This window comes from Lutjanus erythropterus, chromosome 4 (genome assembly GCF_056507025.1).
Source record: "Lutjanus erythropterus isolate fLutEry1 chromosome 4, fLutEry1.hap2, whole genome shotgun sequence".
Lineage (NCBI taxonomy): Eukaryota > Metazoa > Chordata > Actinopteri > Lutjaniformes > Lutjanidae > Lutjanus > Lutjanus erythropterus.
In genome coordinates this window covers 42,018,692-42,043,675 of record NC_139320.1, presented here as the reverse complement: position 1 = coordinate 42,043,675, position 24,984 = coordinate 42,018,692, and the positions used below count along the sequence as shown (strand labels likewise).

The 24,984-nt window shown below is 40.6% G+C and overlaps 1 protein-coding gene across 1 annotated transcript in view; it reads right to left on the bottom strand.

The window, feature by feature from the left end:
* Nucleotides 1–24,984, bottom strand: part of wdr95 (WD40 repeat domain 95) — a 46,038-nt gene that overhangs the window by 6,686 nt on the left and 14,368 nt on the right. The window contains exons 11-26 of the mRNA XM_084716614.1: nt 23,625–23,742; nt 23,378–23,447; nt 22,447–22,687; nt 22,267–22,372; nt 20,276–20,427; nt 19,880–19,982; nt 19,631–19,737; nt 17,635–17,714; nt 17,481–17,535; nt 17,349–17,394; nt 15,936–15,995; nt 1,536–1,698; nt 1,341–1,436; nt 1,177–1,235; nt 330–462; nt 188–227 (exon numbers count right to left, since the gene is read on the bottom strand). Coding sequence (XP_084572740.1) covers nt 188–227; nt 330–462; nt 1,177–1,235; nt 1,341–1,436; nt 1,536–1,698; nt 15,936–15,995; nt 17,349–17,394; nt 17,481–17,535; nt 17,635–17,714; nt 19,631–19,737; nt 19,880–19,982; nt 20,276–20,427; nt 22,267–22,372; nt 22,447–22,687; nt 23,378–23,447; nt 23,625–23,742 — 1,629 coding nt within the window. The remainder of the gene's footprint in view (nt 1–187; nt 228–329; nt 463–1,176; nt 1,236–1,340; nt 1,437–1,535; nt 1,699–15,935; nt 15,996–17,348; nt 17,395–17,480; nt 17,536–17,634; nt 17,715–19,630; nt 19,738–19,879; nt 19,983–20,275; nt 20,428–22,266; nt 22,373–22,446; nt 22,688–23,377; nt 23,448–23,624; nt 23,743–24,984) is intronic.

Genomic DNA, 24,984 nt, shown 5'->3' with positions numbered 1-24,984 from the left:
ATTCATTCTCCAAGTAGCTCCACCACTACTGCTCTCTCTCCTTCTCTTGTCTGTTGAGTCGGGGAGGAGGGGCTGACTTTGAACGGTGCGTTTACAAACACCAACTGAAAAATCCTGCATATTCTACCTTTAAGACAAGATGAATTTGAGACTGAAAATGACAAAGCGTGTTGTGTATTTCATATACCCAGTTATTCTGCTGGTGTGGGCACGCCAGAAGTTTTCAGCTGAAAGAATATGGAAAAAAAGGTGGAGTTTAAATGTTCTGGAGGGTATATTTTCAATGTATGTTTACTATCAGTCAGTGGCAAGAAAAAAATGCAGCAAACCTCTGTGTGGTTTTTGCTCAGGAACAAACTTCTTCATGCTGTAAACGTAGACGTAACCAATTTGGTCAGCAGCATACAGGAATGTGTCCTCATCTCTTTTAGCAAGTTTTGTGATCTTTTGCTGGAATCTAGACTGCAAAATAGCAATTAAAAAATAATGTGTAAAGGTACTTTCCAATCATAGCACTTACATATCACCAACTTTTCATATTCTTGATGTGGTAATGGCTCACTTCCACTCAAACTAACAGAATGAAAGAGGCAGAATCAAACACTAACATCAAACAGTTCGTCTCCCCTGTGGTGAGTAAATACTTTCACTGCAGACAGATTTATTACATTCCCTCAGATAACAGTCCTCTCCAAACTGTCTAATGTATAATATAATACAAAATGTGCCAGGCAACAAATTGTGGAAACTAATCATGTAGAAATGAAAGCACGTGAAAATAAGCACGCAAAAATTGTTAAGAGCCATTGTTGCTAGGTAACAATACACAAGTGGGGTATGATAGCAGAGTGAAAACGTTGTTTTTAGGGTTTTTTGTGTAAAACATTAGTAGTTTCATAGCCTAAAAAGACAATTTCTGCTTTCATATGCATCTTTTATTTCAGCTTCATGGCCCCGTGTTCACCCATCTCCCAATATTAAGGCTTTGCATTATGTACAGGAGCTGCACAGAAGGTAGCTGCTAGTTGTTCAAAAACTAGAACTAAGCAAAGAAACGGTGAGCGAACCACCAATTATCCCATTGTTTAATCAGCTATTTTAAAGGCAATAGAAAGAAAAGTAAAACTGGATCCCTTGGCATCCAGAAGTGAAATGTTATCAAGTTAAATATCTTACGGCTTTGAAGCTTCCTACAAACTTTCCTCCACTGAGCACACTCCAGAGATTTACACAACCTTTAAAAGAGAAAATACATAATTAACAGTGTATTGACAGACACTGTGGAAGTGTGTCTGTGAAGTGCAATCATGTGCTGTAATTAGTGTGTTCGTAAAACTGACCCATGGCCCCGGACGACAGGAGAGCTGTGGATGAGGAAAACTGCTGTAATTTGGAGTTCTTGAGGAAAATGATGCTGGGAATACTCGTGTCCAGCCCTGTGCGACAGAGAAGAACATCAAACAAAAGCAATGTTCTGGTCACATCAGAGGTTTTACTGAATGCACTCATCATTCACTTTGAAGCCCCAAAATCACCTTCAACATTTTGCTGCTCAGCGAGAAGAGGGCTGACAAACCGACACTGTATACGTCCAGAAATCACATTCCACACTATAATCTCCCCATCATAGCTGCTGGTGGCTACGAGGGAGGGGGGACACTGCGCCACACAAAGGATGTCGTCCTTATGGCCATTTCTCTGAGGAAAGACAAAGTGTGAGTCTCTCCCAGCAACTGCAGGATGAAAAGTTAATCAAAGCCATGTCAAAATGAGTTTGCAGGTCAACAGGCGACAGCAATTTTATTTCCATTTCAGCCATGACTGAGTCCATTTGAAGGATTTCTGTCTTTGTTTGCACAAGAAATGATAGAGGCCAGTGTATTACATTTCCAAGAACTTCAGTGTGTTTTAACTAACTGTGGAGATGTGTTAAAGCTTCAAAGTTTACCTCAAAAACTGGCAAAAGCAGTGCAACATTTTGATCATCTCCTCTTTAGAAGCAAGTGTGGTCTAGTTTTCTAAGCCTATGTTACAGATCACACACAACCTTTAAGAAGTAGTTTAAAACATTAGGTTGCAGCAACGTGACTACAATATTATTGACATTATACTGAAAATGTTGTGTCCTTTTCCTTTAAAACCTTCCGTAAGAAACAGGAATTGGTCTTTCCAGAATGTCTAAAGAAATCTGCGAGTATTTCTGCCTCTTTGTGCTCTCCATTTCTTTCTCCATTTGTCAATCATTGTAGAGCGCAAACTGCAAGCATATATTTGCTTCCAAATCATGAAATGATTTTTTTTTTGTAGCTGTGTTCAGCAGATTTTTAGAGTTGTGGTCTTTGTGGCACTCTGCACAGTGCCAGAAAAAGGTTGTGATAACTAAAAGAAAAAAAAAAAAGGTGTGAAACGTTTTCAGAGATTGGGAGAATTATGGGAGAAATGTGACCCTGGGAAAATCAGGACAGTAGGTGGTAAGTATGGCTAAAACTTGTTTCTTTAGGGCAGGGGTATTCAACTAAAATTCAAAGAGGTCCAGTTAGAGAATATTTCCTAAAGCAAAGGTCTAGAACATCATAATGTCTCACTTGTGTTATGAGAGTGATTTATACTGAAGTAGTGTCGTAGTTGTATCAACGTGTATATCAGGGGTGTCAAATTCATTTTGGTTCAGGGGCCACAAACAGCCCAATTTGATCTCAATTGGGCCGAACCAGTAAAATAATGATTATAATCTAATAATCTATCGATTATTCTGCCGATTAATCGAGTAATCAGATAAGAATTATTGCGTGTTCTGCATTTTTTTCTATTACATTACTTTTGTTTTATTTAAGAAAAATGGTAATATACAAAATAGAAAATAAGACAGGTCTATTAAATGAACAACTATAAATTGCTAAAGTAAAAATAGTAAAGTAACTTTACTTTTAATGTAGATTTACTTTTACTGTATTTAGTTTACTTTAGCACAAAGGTAAAAGTAAAGGTAGTAATGTTTGCAGAAACCGCAAACAGAAGAGTGAACTAACTCTTTTAACTGAAACAGTCACCAGAATGTTTTGTTAACATGTTAAAATCACAACATTTTTCTTCTGGAGCAGGACAGACGCTCCCAGACCCCCAGAGGACAGAGGACTGGTTTACCAACATGTCACCTTTTTCTCCTCTTAGGAGTTTGCAGGTCTGTATTTAGTCATCAAAAATAACAATAAGAATACCATTAAAGTACAACAACAATAAAAATGTTGATTTTTCAAACAATAACATACAAAATATTTAAATTGTAATTAAGTAAAAACACTGATACCACAATGTAAAAATACCTAAGTAAAGAATGTGAGTATTTTTCCATCACAGCAGGTCAGTGATCAGTGTTTTAGTGACTCTCTGTGGATCAGTGAATAGTGTTTTATTTATGGCGGCCCGCCACATTAAAACATCGGCACCACTACATGAGTTTCTATTTTTGGAGCTGAGCATCTTTTTCAGTCGTGTCTAGAAGGTAACTCTTTATTTGCACAACTCTTGCGATCTTTCGCGGGTCTAGGGTTCCCTTCTAGACACGACCCTCTCTGTTTCTCTGTCAAACTACAGACAGCAGACTGTCTGTAAACAGCACGATGTTAAACTCTGCAGTGTTTCACACAAAGACTTTATTTGTGTGGACACACAGGTTTGGTTTGTCACCAATTTTGGCATTTTTATTTTTTTAATCAGTCCGAGAGGACGACGGTATCAGTGATTGATTAGTGATCAGTCTGCCCTCCTCTCCTCCCTCACCTGTTCACTCTGCTGTGTGAAGGTCTGAAAGTTTCTCACAGAGAAACACAGACTCTCCTGTTTTACATTTAGGCCTCTTCATACAGTTGTTTAATTTTATAAGAGCATCTGGTTGGTGTCGATGTCATTAACCGTCACGTTAGTTTCGACTGTTGTAATAAACTCGTCATTAACAACAGTCTCCTCCACATGCAGCTTCTCTGCAGTTGGTCTGTGCGTTTCCTGATCAGATAAACCAGCGCCGGAAAGACTAGAAAAGTCTCGCCAGTTAAAATAGAAGCGTCCCGTCAAAATTTAAAATCTCTTAATAATTTATTGGTTATAGGTCCGGGTCCGTATAGGACGGCGTGTGGGTCCGGACTCGGACCGCGGTCCGCCAGTTAGGGACCCCTGCTAAATATTTTTTTGTTGGTTGTGTGGTTTGGTTCAAAGCTACACACACACACACATGCACACACATACTCGAACACACACACACGCACACACGCGAACACGCACGCACACACGCACGCACGCGCACACACATGCACACAAGAATATCAGATGACGTCATCAAGGACTGACATTCCTTTGGTGACGTCAGCCTCACACAGCCCCAGTCAACAATACTCTGGCTATCATAGGACAGGACCAGCCAATAGACACTGCAGCGCCGAGACACTTAGTTTAAAACCACCCCACCAACGACATATCTTGATACAGGAATTTTGAGAGAATTCACTTCAATCACAATATCACAATCTCTGAGTGCACAACAAATCTTCAAACTTAACATCCACAACAAATGGACACAAACTTTTGGATAGAAAAAATACTCACAGTAAACATCTGTCTAAATGGCAATGTACAATAGATTTATGCTGCCTACAGGCATTAGACTCGGACGTCGTTTTGAAGTGGAGGCCTATCTTGGACAGGGTGGCTTTGGTTTTGTATGCCAATGCTGCAACGTTCAAACAGGCGAGAGGGTGGCCATCAAAGTTAACAAAAGTACCCCCAATGTTGTTCGTACCACCAGAAGAGAAATTGCCATGCTGAGGCGGCTACGCTGTTTGGATCCAGACACTTGTAATATTATCAAGTGGAACGGATTTTTCTTTGACAATGAGCAAATATGTCTCAACTTCGAACTCCTTGATCAAAGTCTACGTGAAAAATTACAAGAGCGTGAGTACAGAGGACTTCCTATGACAGAGCTGAGACCAATTGTTCATCAGCTGACAACAGCCTTTTACCATCTGCACTCACTGAGAATTGCTCATGCGGACCTCAAACCAGACAATATTATGATTGTGGACCGTCAACAGCAGCCATTGAGGGTCAAGCTGATTGACTTTGGCCTGGCACTGCCATCTTCAGAATTCCAGCCTGGTCTCAATATGGGGACCACCTGTTACAAGGCACCAGAATTAATGCTACATGCTCCTTTTTGGGAGGCTATAGACATGTGGTCTCTGGGCGTAACAATTGCAGAACTGGCAACAGGAAAACCCCTCTACTCTGGGGACAAAGACTATGATGTTCTAAACTTCATAATACAGACTCAAGGCCAGCCAGAGGATGAGGTGCTGGACCTGGGAAGACGTACTCCCTTTTATTTCAAATCAGAAAACAACAGCCAACGGCGCTGGAGATTCAAGACGCGAGAGGAGTTTGCAAAGGACTCAGGCTACTATGGCATGGAATCGAGTTACTGTTTTCTTAGCTCTCTTGATCAACTTAAGCAGCACATGGTGTGGGACACAGAGAGCCAGAGTGATCAACGTCTGTTGGTGGACTTGATTAAAAGGATGCTGACCCTGAACCCTTATGATCGAATCACAGCCCAGGAGGCTTTGCAGCATCCTTTCTTTCCTCAAAGTGTCCCACAGAGCTCCCACACTGCCGACTTGGACAATATTGAAGAAGCTGAAGATGCTGAAGAAGTTCAGCAGGGCTCTGGGTATCTGAGCGCAGGCTCAGAAACCCGTGGTGGTGCACCAGACAATGTTCACTGCAGGTTTGAGAGCTCCCCTGCTGACACCCTAAGTAAACTAAATCAACAGTGTTCTGACCATCACACTGCAGGACACAACAGGGTTGAGAGATCCAGTACGGACAAAGGCAGAGAGACACCAGACCCCCAAGAAGGAACACCGGAACACAGTGGCCAATCTTCATCAGATGAGACAGTAGAAAGGGAGAATTTTCATTGCAGGATTAAGCGCCCTCTTTCCAACACCTGCAAAGAGCTACCAGAAGAAGGAAAACCAGAACCCAGTCAACAATGTTCTGGATATCATACAGCAGGACCAGTAAACAGCCACTGCAGAATCAAGAGCCCGCATCTAGACAACTGCATTGAGACACAGGACACTGAGCAAACATCCGAACCCAGTCAACAATGTTCTGGCTATCATACAGCAGGACAAGCCAACAGACACTGCAGTGTCGAGGGCCCCCCTCCTGACATCTGTACTGACATACAGTACACTGAGCAAACACCAGGTCCCAGTCAACAATGTTCTGGATATCATACAGCAGGACCAGTAGACAGCCACTGCAGAATCAAGGGCCCACACCTAGACAACTGCATTGAGACACAGGACACTGAGCAAACACCAGAACCCAGTCAACAATGTTCTGGCTATCATACAGCAGGACCAACCAACAGACACTGCAGAGTTGAGGGCCCCTCTCCTAACATCTGCATTGAAATACCGGACTCTGAAGAAGCATCGGAACCCAGTCAACAATATTCTGGCTATCGTACGGCAGGACAAGCCAATAGACACTGCAGCGTCAAGGGCCCGCATCCACACACCTACATTGAAATACCGGACTCTGAAGAAGCATTGGAACTCACTCAACAGTATCTGTTCCTACCGTATCAGATGTCAGTACCAGAGAACGCTGACTGCACACTTGAGCTCCCCAGGGTCGATGAAGAAAGTTCACCCACCTGGATCAGAAAAGGACAGGATGTCCAGCCTAAGACCAATGCTGACAGATGGTTATGGCGTCTTGTCAGATGGAGTTTGGACACCGTCTGTTACTACCTCCCCTTCATGACTGAGTGGCTACAAACCACCAATCCCCAAAGTCAAGCTCCACCCCCCCATCCCTCTTAATCCAACAGATCACAACTTTCAGAGCCACCACCACCCCAATGCTTACTCATGGTGGGAATTGACTTGACTAGCACTGTCACCTTACTGCAAGTCTCTTTAATCACTTTCCATCAGTTACGCTGGCTCACCGATTGTTACCACATTTAACAATTATTTACCATTTTCGCTTTGATATTGAAAATAAATTGGCTTCACAAATCAATCATGGCAAAGACCTAAAAAAACCTTTCTTTCCTCAATATGAATGCCATCAATAGACCTTTCTCACAGTGGGCATTTTGTGTTCCATTTAGGTGTCTATGAGCCACATCTGACAAGTCAAACTGTCCACTGTGAGAGACATTCAGCCACACGGAAGTTCAGTGTATTATCACTGTGGCCTCACACAGCAGTGGTCGGGGTTGGACTCCCAGTCTCAATCTATGCTGTATGGAGTTTCTATACTCCATCGTGTTGGCATGGCTTTTCTCCGGGTGCTCCGGTTTCTCCCATAACGAAAAAACCAACCCCATCAGGTCTTGCATCACATGCAAGACCTGAAGGCACCACCACCGTGTTGGCGTGGCTTTTCTCCGGGTGCTCCGGTTTCTCCCATAACGAAAAAACCATCCCCATCAGGTCTTGCATCACATCCAAGACCTGAAGGCACCACCACCATGTTGGCGTGGCTTTTCTCCGGGTGCTCCGGTTTCTCCCATAACGAAAAAACCAACCCCTTCAGGTCCCAGCCACTGCAGAATCAAGGGCCCGCTTGCATCGCATGGAACTGCGACAATTAAATGACCATCTACCACTTTCCCCTGGCCCCTTAGAAATGAATGAAATCCCTTCACATGGCAGACATCAACCCCTTTTCACTGTGCCACCCTTCTTCACGTCATGAGCAACTGCCATGATTAAATGACCATCTATGCCTATCTCCCCCCGACTTCTTTTAACATCTTGATACACTTTGAAAAAAAGTTAGCAGACTCCCGCACACTGTCTCGCGTCTCTCGTATACTGGCCAGTATACCTGATGAAGGTCGTTTGGACCGAAACGTCGGATATTCAATAAATCACTAGAAAGCGAGACAGTGTGCGGGAGTCTGCTAACTTTTTTTCAAATTGAACTTTTTCTTCCGACGCACCTGTCAGACATTTCAGGTGTGCAGAGACCTTCTCAACATTGCTTGAACATCTTGATACACACCACATTCATCTTGAAGGAAACAATTTAATCAGCTGACAAACCATCGCACCTTCCATCTCACCTGACCTGTCGTAGGTCAAATGAGGTGGAGCGTCATGGTGGCAAAGACCTAAAAAACTTGTCTTCCCTCAGGATGACTGCCATCAATAGACTTTTCTCAAAGTGGGCAGTTTGTGTTCCATTTAGGTGTCTATGAGCCACATCTGACAAGTCAAACTGTCCACTGTGAGAGACGTCCAGCCACACGGAAGCTCAGTGTTTTATCACTGTGGCCTCACACAGCAGTGGTCAGGGTTGGACTCCCAGCCTCAATCTATGCTGTATGGAGTTTCTATACTATACTATACTATAAAATAAAATAGAAAAAATAAATAAATAAAATGCAACAATTTAAAAAAAAAATTAAAACATGTTCCTTGTATGTTTTGTTTTAAATAGTTATAAATACTAAGCTCAAGTTGACTCTAAAAAGAAATGTTGGCTTGTGTGCATTAAAGCTGAGAAACCCCTGGGCTGAGCATGCTGCTCATTAGCTGAACTCTTTTTAAGATTCTTTGTCTGATAATTCCATTTTATGGCAACTTTTTCCCACAGGAGTTTCTGACACTGAGTCAGGGTCTCACCGACAGAACATGCACGTACAGCTGCACTAGTACACTAGTAGAAGATGCATGTGTTACGGGTACCGGGCTGCGGCACCCATGAACAGTTATATGTGTGTGTCCTGTAATGCAAGGAACAATGATGAGGCAGGGAGACGCGACTGGACTCAACTGGATCCTCTGTTGCTATGAGAGGAAACCAGCAGAGCAACGGTCCTGGCCACAGACCAGTGCAAAAAACGGTCTCACACTGCCACCCACTGACACAAAGCCGCCACTGCAGTTATCTACTTTGACCCAAATTCAGGTTACTTTCTCACAACATGAACATAGCATTTCCCAAACAAAAGAAATAATACACAACAACAAAATGAATAACATTCATTAAGTGGGCATCACACATGGATATCGATGGATGTTTACCAAGTGCCAAGAAATTGGCCTAAAAGCTAAAAAAGAAGAAATAAGAGTCATATTGGCCGAGCTGGATCCAGAGGGGTCTGCATTCAGACAGCGACAGAGACTTCACAGAAGACAGTACTATTCAAAGGGACCTTTATCATCTCGTGCGCATGTTTTATTATCTCGTGCACACGATATAGTTTTTTTTTTCCTTCATGACACTTTAGGGGCTCCGTAGAGTTACCTTCTAGACACGACTGAAAAAGGTGCGCAGCTCCAAAAATAGAAAATCATGTCATGGTGCCGATGTTTTTAATGTGGCACGCCGCCATAAATAAAACACTATTCACTGATCCACAGAGAGTCACTGAAACACTGATCACTGACCTGCTGTGATGAAAAAAATACTCACATTCTTTACTTAGGTATTTTTACATTATGGTATTAGTGTTTTTACTTAATTACAATTTAAATATTTTGTATGTTATTGTTTGAAAAATCAACATTTTTATTGCTGTTGTTGTACTTTAATGGTATTCTTATTGTTATTTTTTGATGACTAAATACAGACCTGCAAACTCCTAAGAGGAGAAAAAGGTGACATGTTGGTAAACCAGTCCTCTGTCCTCTGGGGGTCTGGGAGCGTCTGTCCTGCTCCAGAAGACAAATGCTGTGATTTTAACATGTTAACAAAACATTCTGGTGACTGTTTCAGTTAAAAGAGTTAGTTCACTCTTCTGTTTGTGGTTTCTGCAGACATTACTACCTTTACTTTTACCTTTGTGCTAAAGTAAAGGAAATACAGTAAAAGTAAATCTACATTAAAAGTAAAGTTACTTTTCTGAATATGTTTACTTTAGCAATTTATAGTTGTTCATTTAATAGACCTGTCTTATTTTCTATTTTGTATATTACCATTTTTCTTAAATAAAACAAAAGTAATGTAATAGAAAAAAATGCAGAACACGTAATATTTCTTATCTGATTACTCGATTAATCAGCAGAATAATCGATAGATTATGCTTTAATTTTACTGGTTCCGCCCACTTGAGATCAAATTGGGCTGTTTGTGGCCCCTGAACCAAAATGAGTTTAACACCCCTGATCTAGATAAAACCGTCAGAATATAAAATAGTTCTTCGTAGAACTCCCTAGGTGGGTTCTTGTAAACATGCTTAAAATGTGGTATGGTCCTGGATAGAACCTCCAGAGTGGGTTCTGCCTGGGAACACTGTGCCATAGAAAGGTTCTCTGTAAAACCCCTTATAGGAGGAAGCTTTCACAGATGGATCTAGGTACATTCCTGAGCCTGGGTTCTAGGTAGAACTCTTAAAGGGTTCTAGGTAGAGCCTTTATAAAAGGTTCTACTTGATACAAAGAGTGTTCTCCTATGGGGACAAGCCGAAGAACCCTGTATGGTTCCAGTTAGCAGTTTTATTTCTGAAAGTGTTAGCTAACTGGCTGCTGGTGGTGGTAATATTTATCAGACAGTTCAGGCCTACAGACATTAGAGAGGTATTAATCTTCTCATTTAACTCTCGGCAAAAGGGCAAATGAGGGTTTTCCCCTAAATGTTGTAACCCTTATCAATTTAGAAATGATTAAAGAGTATAAAAAACACCTCACAGAACATCTTAAAGGTCACCAGTCTGTTACATATTTTTTTGAAGAAGTCAAATGAAACAGCAGGGAGGAATTGTGGACATTGAAGCCACATGTGACTGTCAGAGTTTTCACTGAAGTCGTGATTTGCTTAGATTTCTCTGTCCAAGCGTGTCACATGTTTTGAACCAACAACTGACTTGACGTCAAAACCCCCCAAGTGAGCAGACAAGCAAACATTACCGCTGCCGCTGTACTTCACACTGATACGAGGCGATTCATCTTGTTCTTTGTGTGCTTATTTCTCACTGAGCTCATCAGGAATACTTTGCTGCCAACAACAAACTACACAAATCAGGAAAAGCAGATGGCATTTTTGACTCAGGCTCTGATTAGTGAACTTACTGTAAATTGTATTCCAGGCCAAAGTGAAATATTTAGCTGAACTGGGCTGTGTTTTAAAATATTAATGAGATGCAACACAACACTGACCATCTGGAGGAAGAGAAAAATTCACAGTGAACCCGAGGCTCAGTGGATAAGGGAAAGGGACCAATATATATAGAACAGCCCATTGATCTTCCTCCTGCAAGCCATTAATGAAAAACAATTTCAAGAGAGGCCACTGTAGATAATCAAACGGGTCACTCTTCTTACAGGCCACTGTAATACAATCTTTCTGCTCTGTTAATGGGCCTCTTTGGGAGTGAGTGTAACCATAATGAAAGAGATGGCGGGGGACTCAGCGTCACCTCCTCCAATAGATCATATAGCATTAGTGAGAATCAGTTTTCCCTCCTACAGATCATGTAGAGAGAAAACTGTGCTGGCTGTCAGACATAACCTGACCACATTGTACATGTTAGATCAGATAAAGGAACTGTGTGATATTATTCAGGACAGCTTTGAGAACATGAGGCCGCATTAATCATTGCATTTACCTGATAATGATCTGAAATAGTTACTGAATGTTTAGCTTTTAAAGCGGAGTGATGTGTCTGATATTTTATCTCATACAGCTTTGACTGCCATGAGATTTGGTACAGATATGCATGGTGCTCAGTAAATAAATCCTAATGATTTTTTTGGTGATCCCCTGACTTTACTTTAGTACTGCCTTGCGGGGCAGCTGGATTTGCCAGATCATGCAAGAATCTATCTTGCCAGGCTCCAAGTTATCCGTTCGTGTCCGCGCCAGAAGTGGTGCGAGCCAATCAGCATCCTCAGAGGGACTACTGGCAGCTACAGGCATGGTTTTAGGTGCACCAACAGCGAGAAGTGTCCATAGAAACAACCAGTGTTGCACAAACAATGGCAGCTCTTGAAGATCTTAGCATACATACTGTGATTGCATTAGTTTGTATCAGAACTGGAGAGTATTTCTTAATTGAAAGAACAGCAACAAACAGCCCTGAAGGCTTCTGTTGACGGAAAAGATGCTTTCGCTCTTGTTCCAGCTGGCTTCGGCTTCAGATCAGTGAGTTGATCTGATTGGTTGAAGTTAGCTCATGTTAGACGTGACCTGACATGCCAGATGGTTTATTACGCAGAACCAACTGTTTGGAAAAGGGCAGGCACTTTCAAGAAACATTTGACAGGTGATTGATAAACCATCTGTCTATCACATCTAACACAGGCTAACTTCAACCAATCAAATCAAACTCTTGCCAAAGCCAGTCGCAAAAAGAGTGAAAACACATTTTCCATTTCCCTCTCTGCTTCTTATATAACTGATGCTACTGCAGTATCTATGCTAACCTTTTCAGGAGTTTGCATTGTTTGCTTTAGACGAGTTGCCTCCATGGACGTTTCTTGCTGTCATCACACCTAAAACCACACCCGTAGCTGCCAGTTCACCCCACTTCCTCCATATGTGGCCTTATCCCTCTTTATGCTACGTCAAGGCAAGCGTGTCTCATACAACAACCGTGTACGTCTTCATGAGTCACCAATGGGCGGTTACAAATCATTGGTATGTGATGAGAACAAGCTGTAGAATCTTACAGAGCTGCTAGGATTGCTGCAGTTTTGTTTATTGATACATTAGTCACAAACTATTAAATACTGTCTAATTTTACCTTTAGAAAATATCAAATTAAATGAGCGGTGTCTTGCACAATTAGGTATTCAGCAAATCTAAAACCTACTCTGACACAATGATCAATGATGAGAAACAGAAATGCCTAAAGAACATCACTGGTGTTGGCAGCTATCTGACGTGCCTTGGATTACAAAACGGTGACATTTTAGAGGATCGAATAATTTCTCTTTAGAGCTTTTTAACTACACAGTAATCATGTAGCTAAACTTTTGTTATGAAACTTATCCTGATATCATTCTATATGCAAACAAAAACCTACAGGAAAAATGACAGGGGATAAAATACTGATGTAACCCTATGTGACAGAGTGCTGGGGGTACGTTGGGCATTTGTGTTATGAAGTGAGTCAGTGATAAAACCATCCCTACATTTCAGTGACAGCTCTGGAGCAGAGCCTGTCATAAACTACAGGTACACTGACAGGTCAAAGCCTGGCTGCTCAGGGACAGAGACACAAAGAAAAGCTGTGTGATGTGAGGACATAAACCATGATGAGAATGGGAGAAAACTTCACTAAACATGATCAATAAATACTATATATTACACTATATAATTTAGTATACTGTCTGGGTACAGGAAGATGGCAAATGTTTGAAAAGAAACTTTCAAAATTTCAAAATATGCAACAGAAATTCCCCAAACTGAAAGGAATGGAGCAAGAAAAAAGGAGAATAAAAAGGAGAAGGGGGGTTGGGGTAACTCGCTACTTGAGTTAAATTTGTTCCTGCAGGCGATGCTGCACAATGGGGCAGAGATCAGGGAGGCTTTGTTACCCATCTCTCTCTCTCTCTCTGTGCTTTCCAGCCAGTCAGCAAAAATTATTCTCAGGACCAAAGACTACAGTGTCCTCCGTGTGTCCGTCTAATATGAGCTTTATCTTCACTGCCTTGTAGGTGCACCAGTGACTGAGGCAGAGGAGGGACACGACTGGCCAAGCACCCCAAATATTTAAAGCACAATGACGAGTTAGAGAGCGTGAACTGCATTTTAATGGTCTATTGCAGTCGACGTGGAGCTAATTTAACTATTTCATATACTACCGAGTACTTCAATATATTCAAGCCTCTTTTCAGGTTTTGTATGCAATTTCAATCTGATTGAATCATCACCTATGACCTATGAGAAGTGTGTGATGGTATTTATATCTGCAGAGACCCTTCCCTTATTGTAAGTCGATTGTGTGTGTCTGTCTGTGTGTGTATCAATGACCAAGAAAGCTAAAAGTTTTTGCGTACCTTTATGATTGTATACTTGTGGAAGTTTTTGTGAAACCTTGATAAAAATCTATACATAACCTATACAAACTACTGAATCCTCACTCCTCTTAAAGGTGGTGTGTGCTCTTCTGATTCTGATCCAATACACTTTTTTTTTTTGTTAAATCAAAATTCAGCTTCTTAATGTCCTCTAACTTGGACTTGGATTGAGCCATACAACACTATTCCAGCCAATCAGCAACAGATGACGTTCGTGCTCGTGTGCAGGACGGGGGGAGGGGGAGGGGAGACAAGGGAAGAGAGACTGACTGAATCGGGCAGAGAGATCGCTGAAAAACAACCGCAGAGGAGTAACAAAAACTGAGAAAAAGCATAAAGACGATTGTAGCAGGGGGATACTAGGATTCAGGTACAATCAGGAGGAGAGCACCTGAGTTGATAAGGTGTGTAAGCTTCACTCACGCTCATGAGATCACCCCTGTGCACATGCTTCCTTGGGTCCTAAAAGTCCAAGAATAGTGGCAGTGGCAAGACAAAGTGCTGGCTGCCATTTACAACATATATTATATTGCTTATTTGGATTTTGTTTATATTGCTAATCTAAATTTTTACTTTGTTCTAGTGCTGCAGGAGCAGCTGGTGCAGTGGGGGTTCACTTGTTGATTTTTAGTGCTATCATTTTAAGGTTTCCTGTGGCACTGGCATTAGTTTGGGTAAAGAGATGGTTTATTTTGTTTTGTAGCTTTGGTAGTTATTTATTTATTTATTTTTGGTTTCTCCACTTATAGTATATTTCCAGTGCATCAGCCTGCTGACTGGTGTGCCACCCTCCCTGCAGCGAGATATTCTACTTTTTAACCTTTGGTAATTGATGTTAGTATATAAAATAGCCTGTTATGGCATTTTGACCCACACCGACTGTTGGCTTCATTATTGAAGTTCACCTGTACGCATTTTAGAACTTAGCTACTTGCTACACACAGCAAAAAATGTGCGTCTATCGCAGGGCTTCTGCCAGGTGTTGTGTGGAGAAGACCAGGGCGGAGCTGAGGCACACAGCTGACAGACAACTGCTGAGAGCCGGGGAGCTTTGGGGGAGACAGCCGGGGATAGACTGGAGCTTACGGAGGAAAACACATCGGAGTCACACTGATTTTTTCTTTTACTGGCAGGAGGAGCACTCAGAGTTTATGTTTCAAACTTTTAGGACTAAAAGTAGATTAATCTTCACTCTCGCTTGTCAACCTTTCAGTAAGCTAATGCAACATGCAGGGAGAGGCACTAGATTATGGGGTTGCTAGCCTTAAATTTATATTTATCAGGGGTCTGGTAAAGCAAAGTGCGCTCTTCTTGTTTTCTCATAATTTTGCTGTATCTGGGACATTCTGTGTTTGATGACCCGAGAATAAGACTCAACAATTAACCATCTGTCTGGTGTTTTTACAAACAGCAATCGACAAATCCTGCATATTCTAGCTTTAAGTAAACATACATACTTCATTACATTCCATCTCTACAAAGTGCAAAATTTGTTACATTAAGGTATGGAAATACACTGAAAAAAGAAAAAAAAAACCCTGTCTGTTTTTTTTGATGATTATAAATAGATAAATAAGGTGGCAATTGAATAACTACAGAGCTGGAACACATTGCCTGATGTGTTTTTGATCATGCATTCAGTTCACAACAAAAAGACCCAATTTGTCTTTTTGTCACTTTCAACAGAGAAAGCTTTGCTTTTTAGAAATGGAAGAATAATGACTGAATCCATCCAATGTTTCTACTGCTGTCAGCTAGTCTGCCTGAAATAAATGTCACAGAGGGAACAGAAACTCTCAGTCAGAGCCCATTGAACTAGTTATTATTTTGGTCTGTCGGAACACATTTTCTCAAACTTATTGTGAAGATAGTTTTCTGTCCATTAATCACCAGATCATCCTGCCATGAAGGCTGCGGCCTCTGGACATGATGGACGTCCTCAGGTATGTCCTGACAAGATACACATGCACAGTCAGCAAACAGGAGACATTTTACAATCTAATATTATTCTTTATGTTTGGATGGTAAAAATAGCCTATTTCATATATTCCCTCTTATCTGTAGTGCTATTTATCCATCTAGATTGTTTAGGTGCGAGCTGCTGAATTTTGGAGATACTGGCCGTGGAGATGTCTGCCTTCTCTTGAATATTGTGGAACTGGAGGGCACTCAGTTTATGGTGCTCAATGCTCAAGAGGTTTGTGCTTGTGACAGCGTGGGATGTAAGCATTAATGATATCCTTCTCAGCTGAGCTGTAACGTAATGTTTGCACAACTAAACTAACCAGTGCTGACACAATAGTCAAGAGAGGTAACCAGTAGAAACACGTGAATGCACCTGAAATGCAGACTAGACAGACTATTGTAGTTTAAAGTGACTTAATGGACAAACTCAAAAGTCAAAACACAAAAGCTTATGTCCAAAGGCAAAAGAAATCCAAAAGTGCAAGCAAAGTCCAAAGTCCATGAAATCCAAAAGAAAGGGAAACACGGGAAAACGCAAGGTGGCATGATGAAAAGGACAAAGATGAACTGGTAACTAAGGAGGGAAAAATGCAAACTGAATATATTGGGAGCTACTCAGGGACAGAGGAACATAATCAAAAAAGGAAGTAAAATAAAACAAGACACACAAAAAGACTGGTTCTTTTAAAATAAAAGAGAAAATAACTGAACAAAAAAAACCCCAGACCATGAAAAGTGAGGTAATACAGTTGGTAATACAATTCTGGAAAGGTTTTTGGTGCTTTGAGCCCCACAAGCTGACTGACATACCACGCATTTGCCTTCACGTAGCGTTAATTTTTGAAGACGTATACGAACATTGTTCCAAATGGACACATGAGGCAGCCATAATGCATATGTGAATGCATAGTTAAAACCAAATACACCTCCGGACTTACATGTGAGAGTTTGCAGACGTCTGTACAGCAGATACCTCCAGAACTCGGCAACTAACATCAATACAATCCAGACGGATAAACAGCACTACAGGCCAGAAGAAAAATATGTATTTTTGATTTGGGGGTGAACTGTCCCATTAAAATTCTTATTAAACAGACAATGACGAGGACAAGTGTCACCTGCCATACAGCAAATAATGGGCACACTCTCTCCTCTAATAAAATTGAAAATAGGCTATATATGGCAATAGAGTTCAGCTGATAATAACAATGTAAACAAATGCAAATGGGATGCAATATGATGGAGAGATGGAGGAATTGGAGAAATAATTGGAATGGGACTTCTGAAACTCATCCGACAAATAATACATAGAACTCACGTCTCTTCTTTTGTACTCACTGGGTAAATGTCAATCTTCCGGTCCCGGCCGACAGACATCACATAGCTTCAAATATAAATTGCACAAACTCAACATGGATTAAAATTGATACTGAGCCAAGAACACTTGCCAAATATCACATCATGACTCACAAATTCCTGTGAACTTTCAGAAAGATGCAGTCGCACACCTCGTGACATTCACCATCTACGGGAAAGATTGGAAGGGATTTTTTACTTTTACTGCATAATATATTATTTTAAACTTTTTGTTTTAGAGGGAGTAATATAAATTTATAATATATACCCTTCTTTAGTGTCTTTAGGCACTGACCACTGTTGAAGTTCCAGATCTTCAAACAACCGTCTCTCCCACCTGTGATGAGTCTGAAACACAAGAGCATACTGTGATGAAGAAGTAGCTAAAAATATTTGGTAACACTTTATTTGAAAGGGTGTGCATTAGACTGAAAAACGTGAAAAAAACCCATCAACTTCAGTGTTTTCTGAGAGGCAATTTGCAGTCCAGCTCAGCAACATGTAGACACATTAAAAGCACGTTGAACAAGAACAACAACAAATATAATCTAACAATATTCAATCACCTGTAGCAGCTGTCATAAATATCACAGTCCTGGCAGTCATTAAAGCACATGTCAATAACAACATACCAATGAATATCATAAAAGTAACAGTGAGTATACTGTGCAACCCTGCAACCCTATACTGTGTATTTCATATGTTTCCCCTCGTGCATGTATTTACCCAGAAACACAGCGGCTATAGCATCTTGTTTAATTGAAGTACAGCCACTGAAATTTTTTTGCCCTGGATTTGATTCTGGGTTATCAGTAAATCTGACCAGAAGGGACTACTAACTATTTGAGTGTCCATGACAGCATACAATACAATATCACAAGATGATCTCAGTAAAGGATTTGCAAAACATGGTAAGAAATTTGTTATCAAAATTAAAAAAAGTTGAAACAATAACACTGTACGCTGTCATTATCATGTCATGACACCTGCTGTGAACATGAATGAGCCTTTATGAATGTTTATGATTGAAGAAGCTGTTTAACTTTACGCTTCAACATGCATGTTATGCTGTCATATATGCTTGGTTCTGACACTAGCCGTCATGAGATCGTTACATGTGTGTGTCAGGAATTTTTTTCCTTGACTTAAGCTCCAGTGGTACCGTTTGGACTTGTCATGAAGATATCAATAAATGTTATAAGCCCATTTGACAGAGTACAGTACCAATGTAGTTTACAGAGTTACCTGATGGATATTACCTGGTACTTACTGACAGGGTTCGAAGGGCATCAGTCTGCACCAGTCCATGAGTACCAAGTGTGTTTTTTGACAGGCCCAACATGTTGCAACTGATTGAACCTCAACCGCCCTGCAGTACCAAAGTGGTTTTATTAGTGGGTTTGGCCTCAGGCAACCCAGGACTGGCTCAGCTAATTACACAGCTCCACGGCTAACCAAGTTCTCTAGCTAACGCCAAAACAGATAATGGCAGAAGATAGTTAGCTTACTTTGGAAACAAGTAAACTAGCTGCCTGCCATCTGTCCATCACTTAAATCTGTAAGCTAAATCACCTTGAGGCTGCATTCTGGTATCAGACTGGCCTTATAACATTTAATGACATCTGTATGGCATCTTTATGACAGGTGTCAAATGATACCACTTAAGTTGAGTTCAAGGGAATTTGTAACACTGTTATAAAAGCATGTGATAGTGTAATAAAACTTTATGACAAGTCCAAATGATGCCGCCTTAGTTGAGGTCAACAGAATCATTCATGATACTGTTATAAAAGCATTTGGCAGTTTAATTACACTTAAAAACATCTTTGTGACAAGCCCAAAATGGCAACTTTACTTGAGGTCACTGAAAATATTCATGACACACTTATGCTGGTCTCATGACAGCCACTGTCAAAACCAACCATAAATGACGGTTTAAAGTCATGTTAAAACATAAATCGAATCCTTTTCTTAAAGTCTGATAATGTCAAGTTGTCATAACAAAGACATTATTGGTTGATTAATGTCAAGTCATCACAACAAAGACATCTAAAACAATGTCAGCTTTGCATTAAAAATGACATAACTGACTGAATTACACTTGTTGACAACAGTCATAAACATTCATAAAGACTCATGTTCACAATAGGTGTCATGACATGATTATGACATTGTTATGACAGTCACGCCACTTCAAATACAGTGATGCTTTTAGACTTTTTATGAGCAGTGAAACATTTCACAGGCTGCTTCATGTCCTGTACCTCCGTCCTCTGTCGTCAAAAGTCATGCAGGTGATGACAGACAGGTCACGTGTGCCACCAAACTCAAACAACTGACGCCCAGTGTCAAAATCCCAGACTTTCACCACCTGAAAATTCAGAGTTAATTGTACAGCGGAGACGAATGTGATGGTCATGTTCCTGTTTTATTACAGACTGGATTCATCTGTCAGTGGAAATGTGAAGTTGGTCATCTGTGTCCGTGAGGTTGTAAAATCCTAATTTACTCACAGATCCATCAGTGCAGCTGACAACTTGACGAAACTCCTCACTGTAGCCGCAGCACATTACAGGCTCATTATGTGAAACAGTCAGACGGCTGTGAAGCCGCGGCCTTACAGAAGACAGAGATAACAAAATGAAGAACAGGGAGATGAATATTAAGGAGCTGCAGTCATCTCTGAAGAACAAACATCTTAAATTCTGTATCTTTTGGGTGAAAGTGGGGTGTTTAATCCTTGAAATGAAATCTTCAAAATCATCAACTATCTGTTTTAGAACTTATCAGAAACTATGAATGATAGAGACTATACATCTTAAATTAGTTCAGTGTAGGAATATTTTCAAAATATCTTCAGAGCAGACTGGATTCTGTGATGAATAAAGCGCAGAGGCACAACAGCCAACCTTATCTTCAGGGAGAGCACAGCCATACAGTCTGCAGCGATGTAAAGGGATTTCATAGCAGAGGAATATAAGCATGCAGATATGTCACCATGAATCCCGCTTGCTTTGGGCTCTGCTGTAAACAGGCAACACTGATCCTGAATATCCCAGATCTGAAATGAGAGCAGGTGAGCAGCGATGAAAGAAACAGTCACATCATTTATTTACTAGAACAACTAAAGAAATATACTTCTTTACAAGTAAAAGTCCTGCATTTAAAAATATAGTAGAAGCACAGAATAATTAGCAACTAAAAGTAACTAAAAGTATCAAAACTACTTATCTCCTGTCAGTGTCATACTACAGTAAAGATCATTATTATTCCTGTATGTAATAGCTTACTTATATTGCTGTTAATGTGGAATTATGCATCATGATTTATAAACTGATTATACATGTGTGTGTAAAACTTTAACCTAACCCTAACCTTAAAATGTAATTAAAGGTAAAGGCCAACTTAATTGTGATTATACAATCATAGTATAGAGTAAAAATACACACTCAAATTCATTCTCTGTATTTAACCCACTCTGGTATCAGGAGCAGTGGGCAGCCACGGTACAGCCCCCGGGGACCAACTCCAGTTCTAAACCTGCACCGCAGACAGGAGTACTGACTGGAGAACTGACCTAGCGTACATGTTTTTGATGGTAACTAGAGCTATGTAACTATAACTACTAACTATAACTGTCAAATATATGTAGTGGATTAACTGAAATATTTGTAATATTCCTGTCTGAATTCTTGTGAAGTAACGGTGGGATAAAATGGAAAAACTCAAATTTTTACTTAAAAGCAGAACATGCAGGATCATTTGTGAATGCGCCATTCAATGTTAGCCCCTCCCCCCCGTCTCAACAAACAGGAGAGCTAGAAAGTGAATGAAGTGAGGGAGGGGCATTAGTGAACAAAACAAAACAGTGAATCAGAGAAATAACGTCATTTTCTCATAGTTTAATAGCAGGTATGTTCTAAAGCACAAATAAACACGGACAGATTGTGTTTGATCTGTCTGTGTGTGTGTTTGTATGTGTGTGTATCTCTCTGTGCAGCTCTCACAGGCAGAGAGCAGAGGAAAGAAACAAAGACAGTGATGTAACAGCTGGTTGCTGCGTTTTTATAGAGTCCTGACCTCACAACCTGTGTGCTGTTATTGGCTGGAGGCTAACACCTGAATGCCAAACAGGCTGAAGCAGAGAAATGTCCAGAACACAGCAAAACATGAGGAAATAAGAAAATACAAGCAGAGGGCAGGGCCTCTTAGTTACTTTTCACCATTGCTGGTGTAATGTATACACAGTAATACCTAGATTTTCAAACTATGGTACAAGTACCACAGGGGTTACACTGTGGAATCTCCTAAGATTTAAAAAATACTACTTATTTTAAAAACATATAAAAATAAAAATAAAATAAAGGCAAATTTTCAAATGAAAATATTTAAACTATTGCTGTAATTTATTTTAAAATAAGTTTGGTCTTTTCTGTTGTATTTTTGTTTCAATATCAGCCAGTTCATGCACATAACATACTGTGATAGAAAGAAGCCTCTGGCCTGCTGTGAAGGCAGTGCGACAACAGTCAATAATAAATAACCTTATTAGGAATAAACCTGCCTCCTGCATGAACTGTCTGTAGTTGAATAGGGTAAGCCTACACCACAGCGTGTGAGTGGAGTGGAGTGGGAGGGTTGGATGGAGCGTGGAGCAGACAAACAGCTCCGTGAGCGAGGAGTGAAAATTCTCACCGCTCCACTCTGCTCACATGCTCTGGCCTACACTACTGTATTTTAACATCCATCATAATAGTGGTTATTAGAGAGCCTGATATTTTTTGAGATGGTACCTGGTGTAAAACATTTGAAATCATTGCTGTATGATTGCTGCATTCACCTGGATTGTTTACAAGACACAAAATCACAAGTGAAACATAACAAATGAGTCATGACTCACTTTCACAGTGTTGTCTATGGAGACAGAGAAGATCTGACTGTCCTCTGAGGAGACGCGGAGGTAGAAGATGGGAGCACAGTGACCTTTTAAAATACCAGTTGGTTTCCTAAAAAGAGGATACAGCTTTTTAAGTCAGCATTAATTATTGTAAAGAAAGTCCTCTGAAATCTGGTTCCTCACCCAGAAAAATGTGGGTTCCACATGCGTATGAGTCTGTCCATGCCTCCAGTGACCAGCAAGCTGTGCTTCTGACAAAGGTCAAATGTCTTGACACCTTTGTGGATTGTGAAAACTGTCTGTTCACACGATGCCCGGAGCTGTGGGGTCCAGCTCAGCTGGACCTTCTTGGTCTTTCCTTCATAGCAGGCCTCTCTGATCTCCCTCAGCTGCTGCTCAGCATCCGTTAATGGCAACATGCAGCCTCAGGAGCAGGAAAGAAAAGAAGCATTTTATTACAAGGCCATAAGCATCAATCAAAACATGCTTTTTAGAGCGAGGGTAAGTCATTATCAGAATAAATGACCAAGCAGGCAAGTGGACATGGGCGATCACACACACACGCATGCGCGCACACATGGTGACATGCTGGCACTGATCGGTGAATTTGTGATAGATGAATCATCATGAGTCATCCCTCACAGCTCTCCTACCAGGCTGCCTAATGTTCAGCACTGAGTTTAATTACTGCATATCATAGAGTGAAAGCACTTAAAGGTCCAGTGTGGAAGATTTAGAGGGATTTATTAGCAGAATTTGGCAGAAATAGAATATAATGTTCGTAACTGTGTTTTCATTAGCTTATAATCAACTGAAAATAAGAAGTGTTGGGGTTTTTAGAAAGTGCATCTAGAGAGGGATGCCATGTTGCACTGCCATGTTTCTACAGCAGCTCAAAAAAGGCAAAATAAACATTGGCTTTTTGTTTTTTTGTTTTGTTTTTTCTTTTTTTAAACTTGGTCACCAAAAAAGAAAAAAAAATCTCAGAACAGCCAAGGAAAATATGTATGTGTAGGAACAAACAGGTAAATATGTGTTTGAAGTTGTTTGTTGTTATTCTGATGGTGCCCCAAACCTTAAAAAAAGCAAAAGAAACGAGTTAAACAGAGATTACCTATAACAAGAGATGAAGATTCTTCATTTGATGAGGAGACAACGGCCTGAAAACTCTGGAAATATTTTGCCTAAATATAGAGAGAAGAGTTAGTGGCTCACTCTATTTCAGGATTATCTGTTCATAACACTCATATATGTGATGTTACACAGCTTCTGCAGATATTGTGAGTTGTCACTTGCTTGAATTTATATATATTTCTTTGGAAGAAGAGTGTATATATAGACATAGAGGAGAAAAATGTCACCTGTGTCACCCAGTCCTGATGAACCTTCCATCTGACAAATGTCACATTGGGAGAAAGCACTGCATTGTCGATCGCTATGTTGGGTATATTTTCAATCTTTGGTAATTTATTCCATAATCTATAAAAAAAAAAAAAAAAAAGGAATTTGAGAGGTGCAATCAGGCAGATCAGAGACTAGCCACATTTCCTGAGACACAGGCTCACATAAGTGCAGAGCATATCATTTATTTGACTGGCTGGGGAACCTACAGGAAGCACAGGGTATAATTTTCTACCACATCTTTGAAATGGCTGAAACGACCTTTCAACTGGTCTATTTTTTCCCTGAGTACATGCACTCTGTTCTCGTTTAAGCAGAACACAATAGCTGCATGATCACTGCTGTCAGAGACATGCAATGAATCACATTTGCACACGTGTGGAAATCCTGAATACATTAAAATGTACTGCATTTAACTCAAGTAGCAGCATTACAAAAGAAAGCTTTTGCTGAGAACAATACAATGAGTTGCCAGTAAATGAATCACTAAGCACTGACTCACTGGAACAACTATACTATACTGCATGACAAAACAGTTTTTACAGCCTGGGAAAACAGTGAAATCATTGCATTGCATTGCATTTGCAATTGTTTAAAGAAAATCAAAAATAGATTTTACTTAAACGGAGGTCGGATGTTTTGTGAGTGACGTGCACTTGCATAGATCTACCTCTAAGGGGGCTGGAGTAGCTGCTATTTGGACACCTAGAAAGAGATTGCCTTTTTTACAGGGTGCATTTTAAAAAAAATAAATAAATAAATTCCTGTGTGTGCGCAGCCTGCCCTGCTGAACAGATTTATTGATTGAATCAAAATATCAGGTCGGTAGATTTGTGCTCCGGACAATGCCCTCTACCCTCCTTCCCTCCTGGTTTCCTGCTGAAGCAGCGAGACTGTGTGTGGACTAACCATTTCTCGGGTGAAAGAACACACACACATGAAATTACATGCATGCACATGCACGCTCGACAGACAGCGTGAGTCACTGAGTTTTACTGTGAGGCAAACATCAGCTCTCTCAGAAAATAAATGTTGTCTAATATCTTAATCATTAAGATCACACATGTCGGCTTCTGGTGGGCATACAGGCTAATGGATTTAAACAGTAAGCGCATAATTTTGATTGTAGTCTTTTAATTTAATAACCGATCACTCTACTGGATTGTTGTATGTTGGGTTGGCTCATAGATCTTCATCAGTGACAGTGTACAGACAGACCCCTCCTCTCTCTACTGTGAAAGGAAGCCACAGCAGCTACATAGTTATGAAAAATGAACAGTATGTCACCATCAGCTCAATTCTGTAGTAACTCTGTATGTG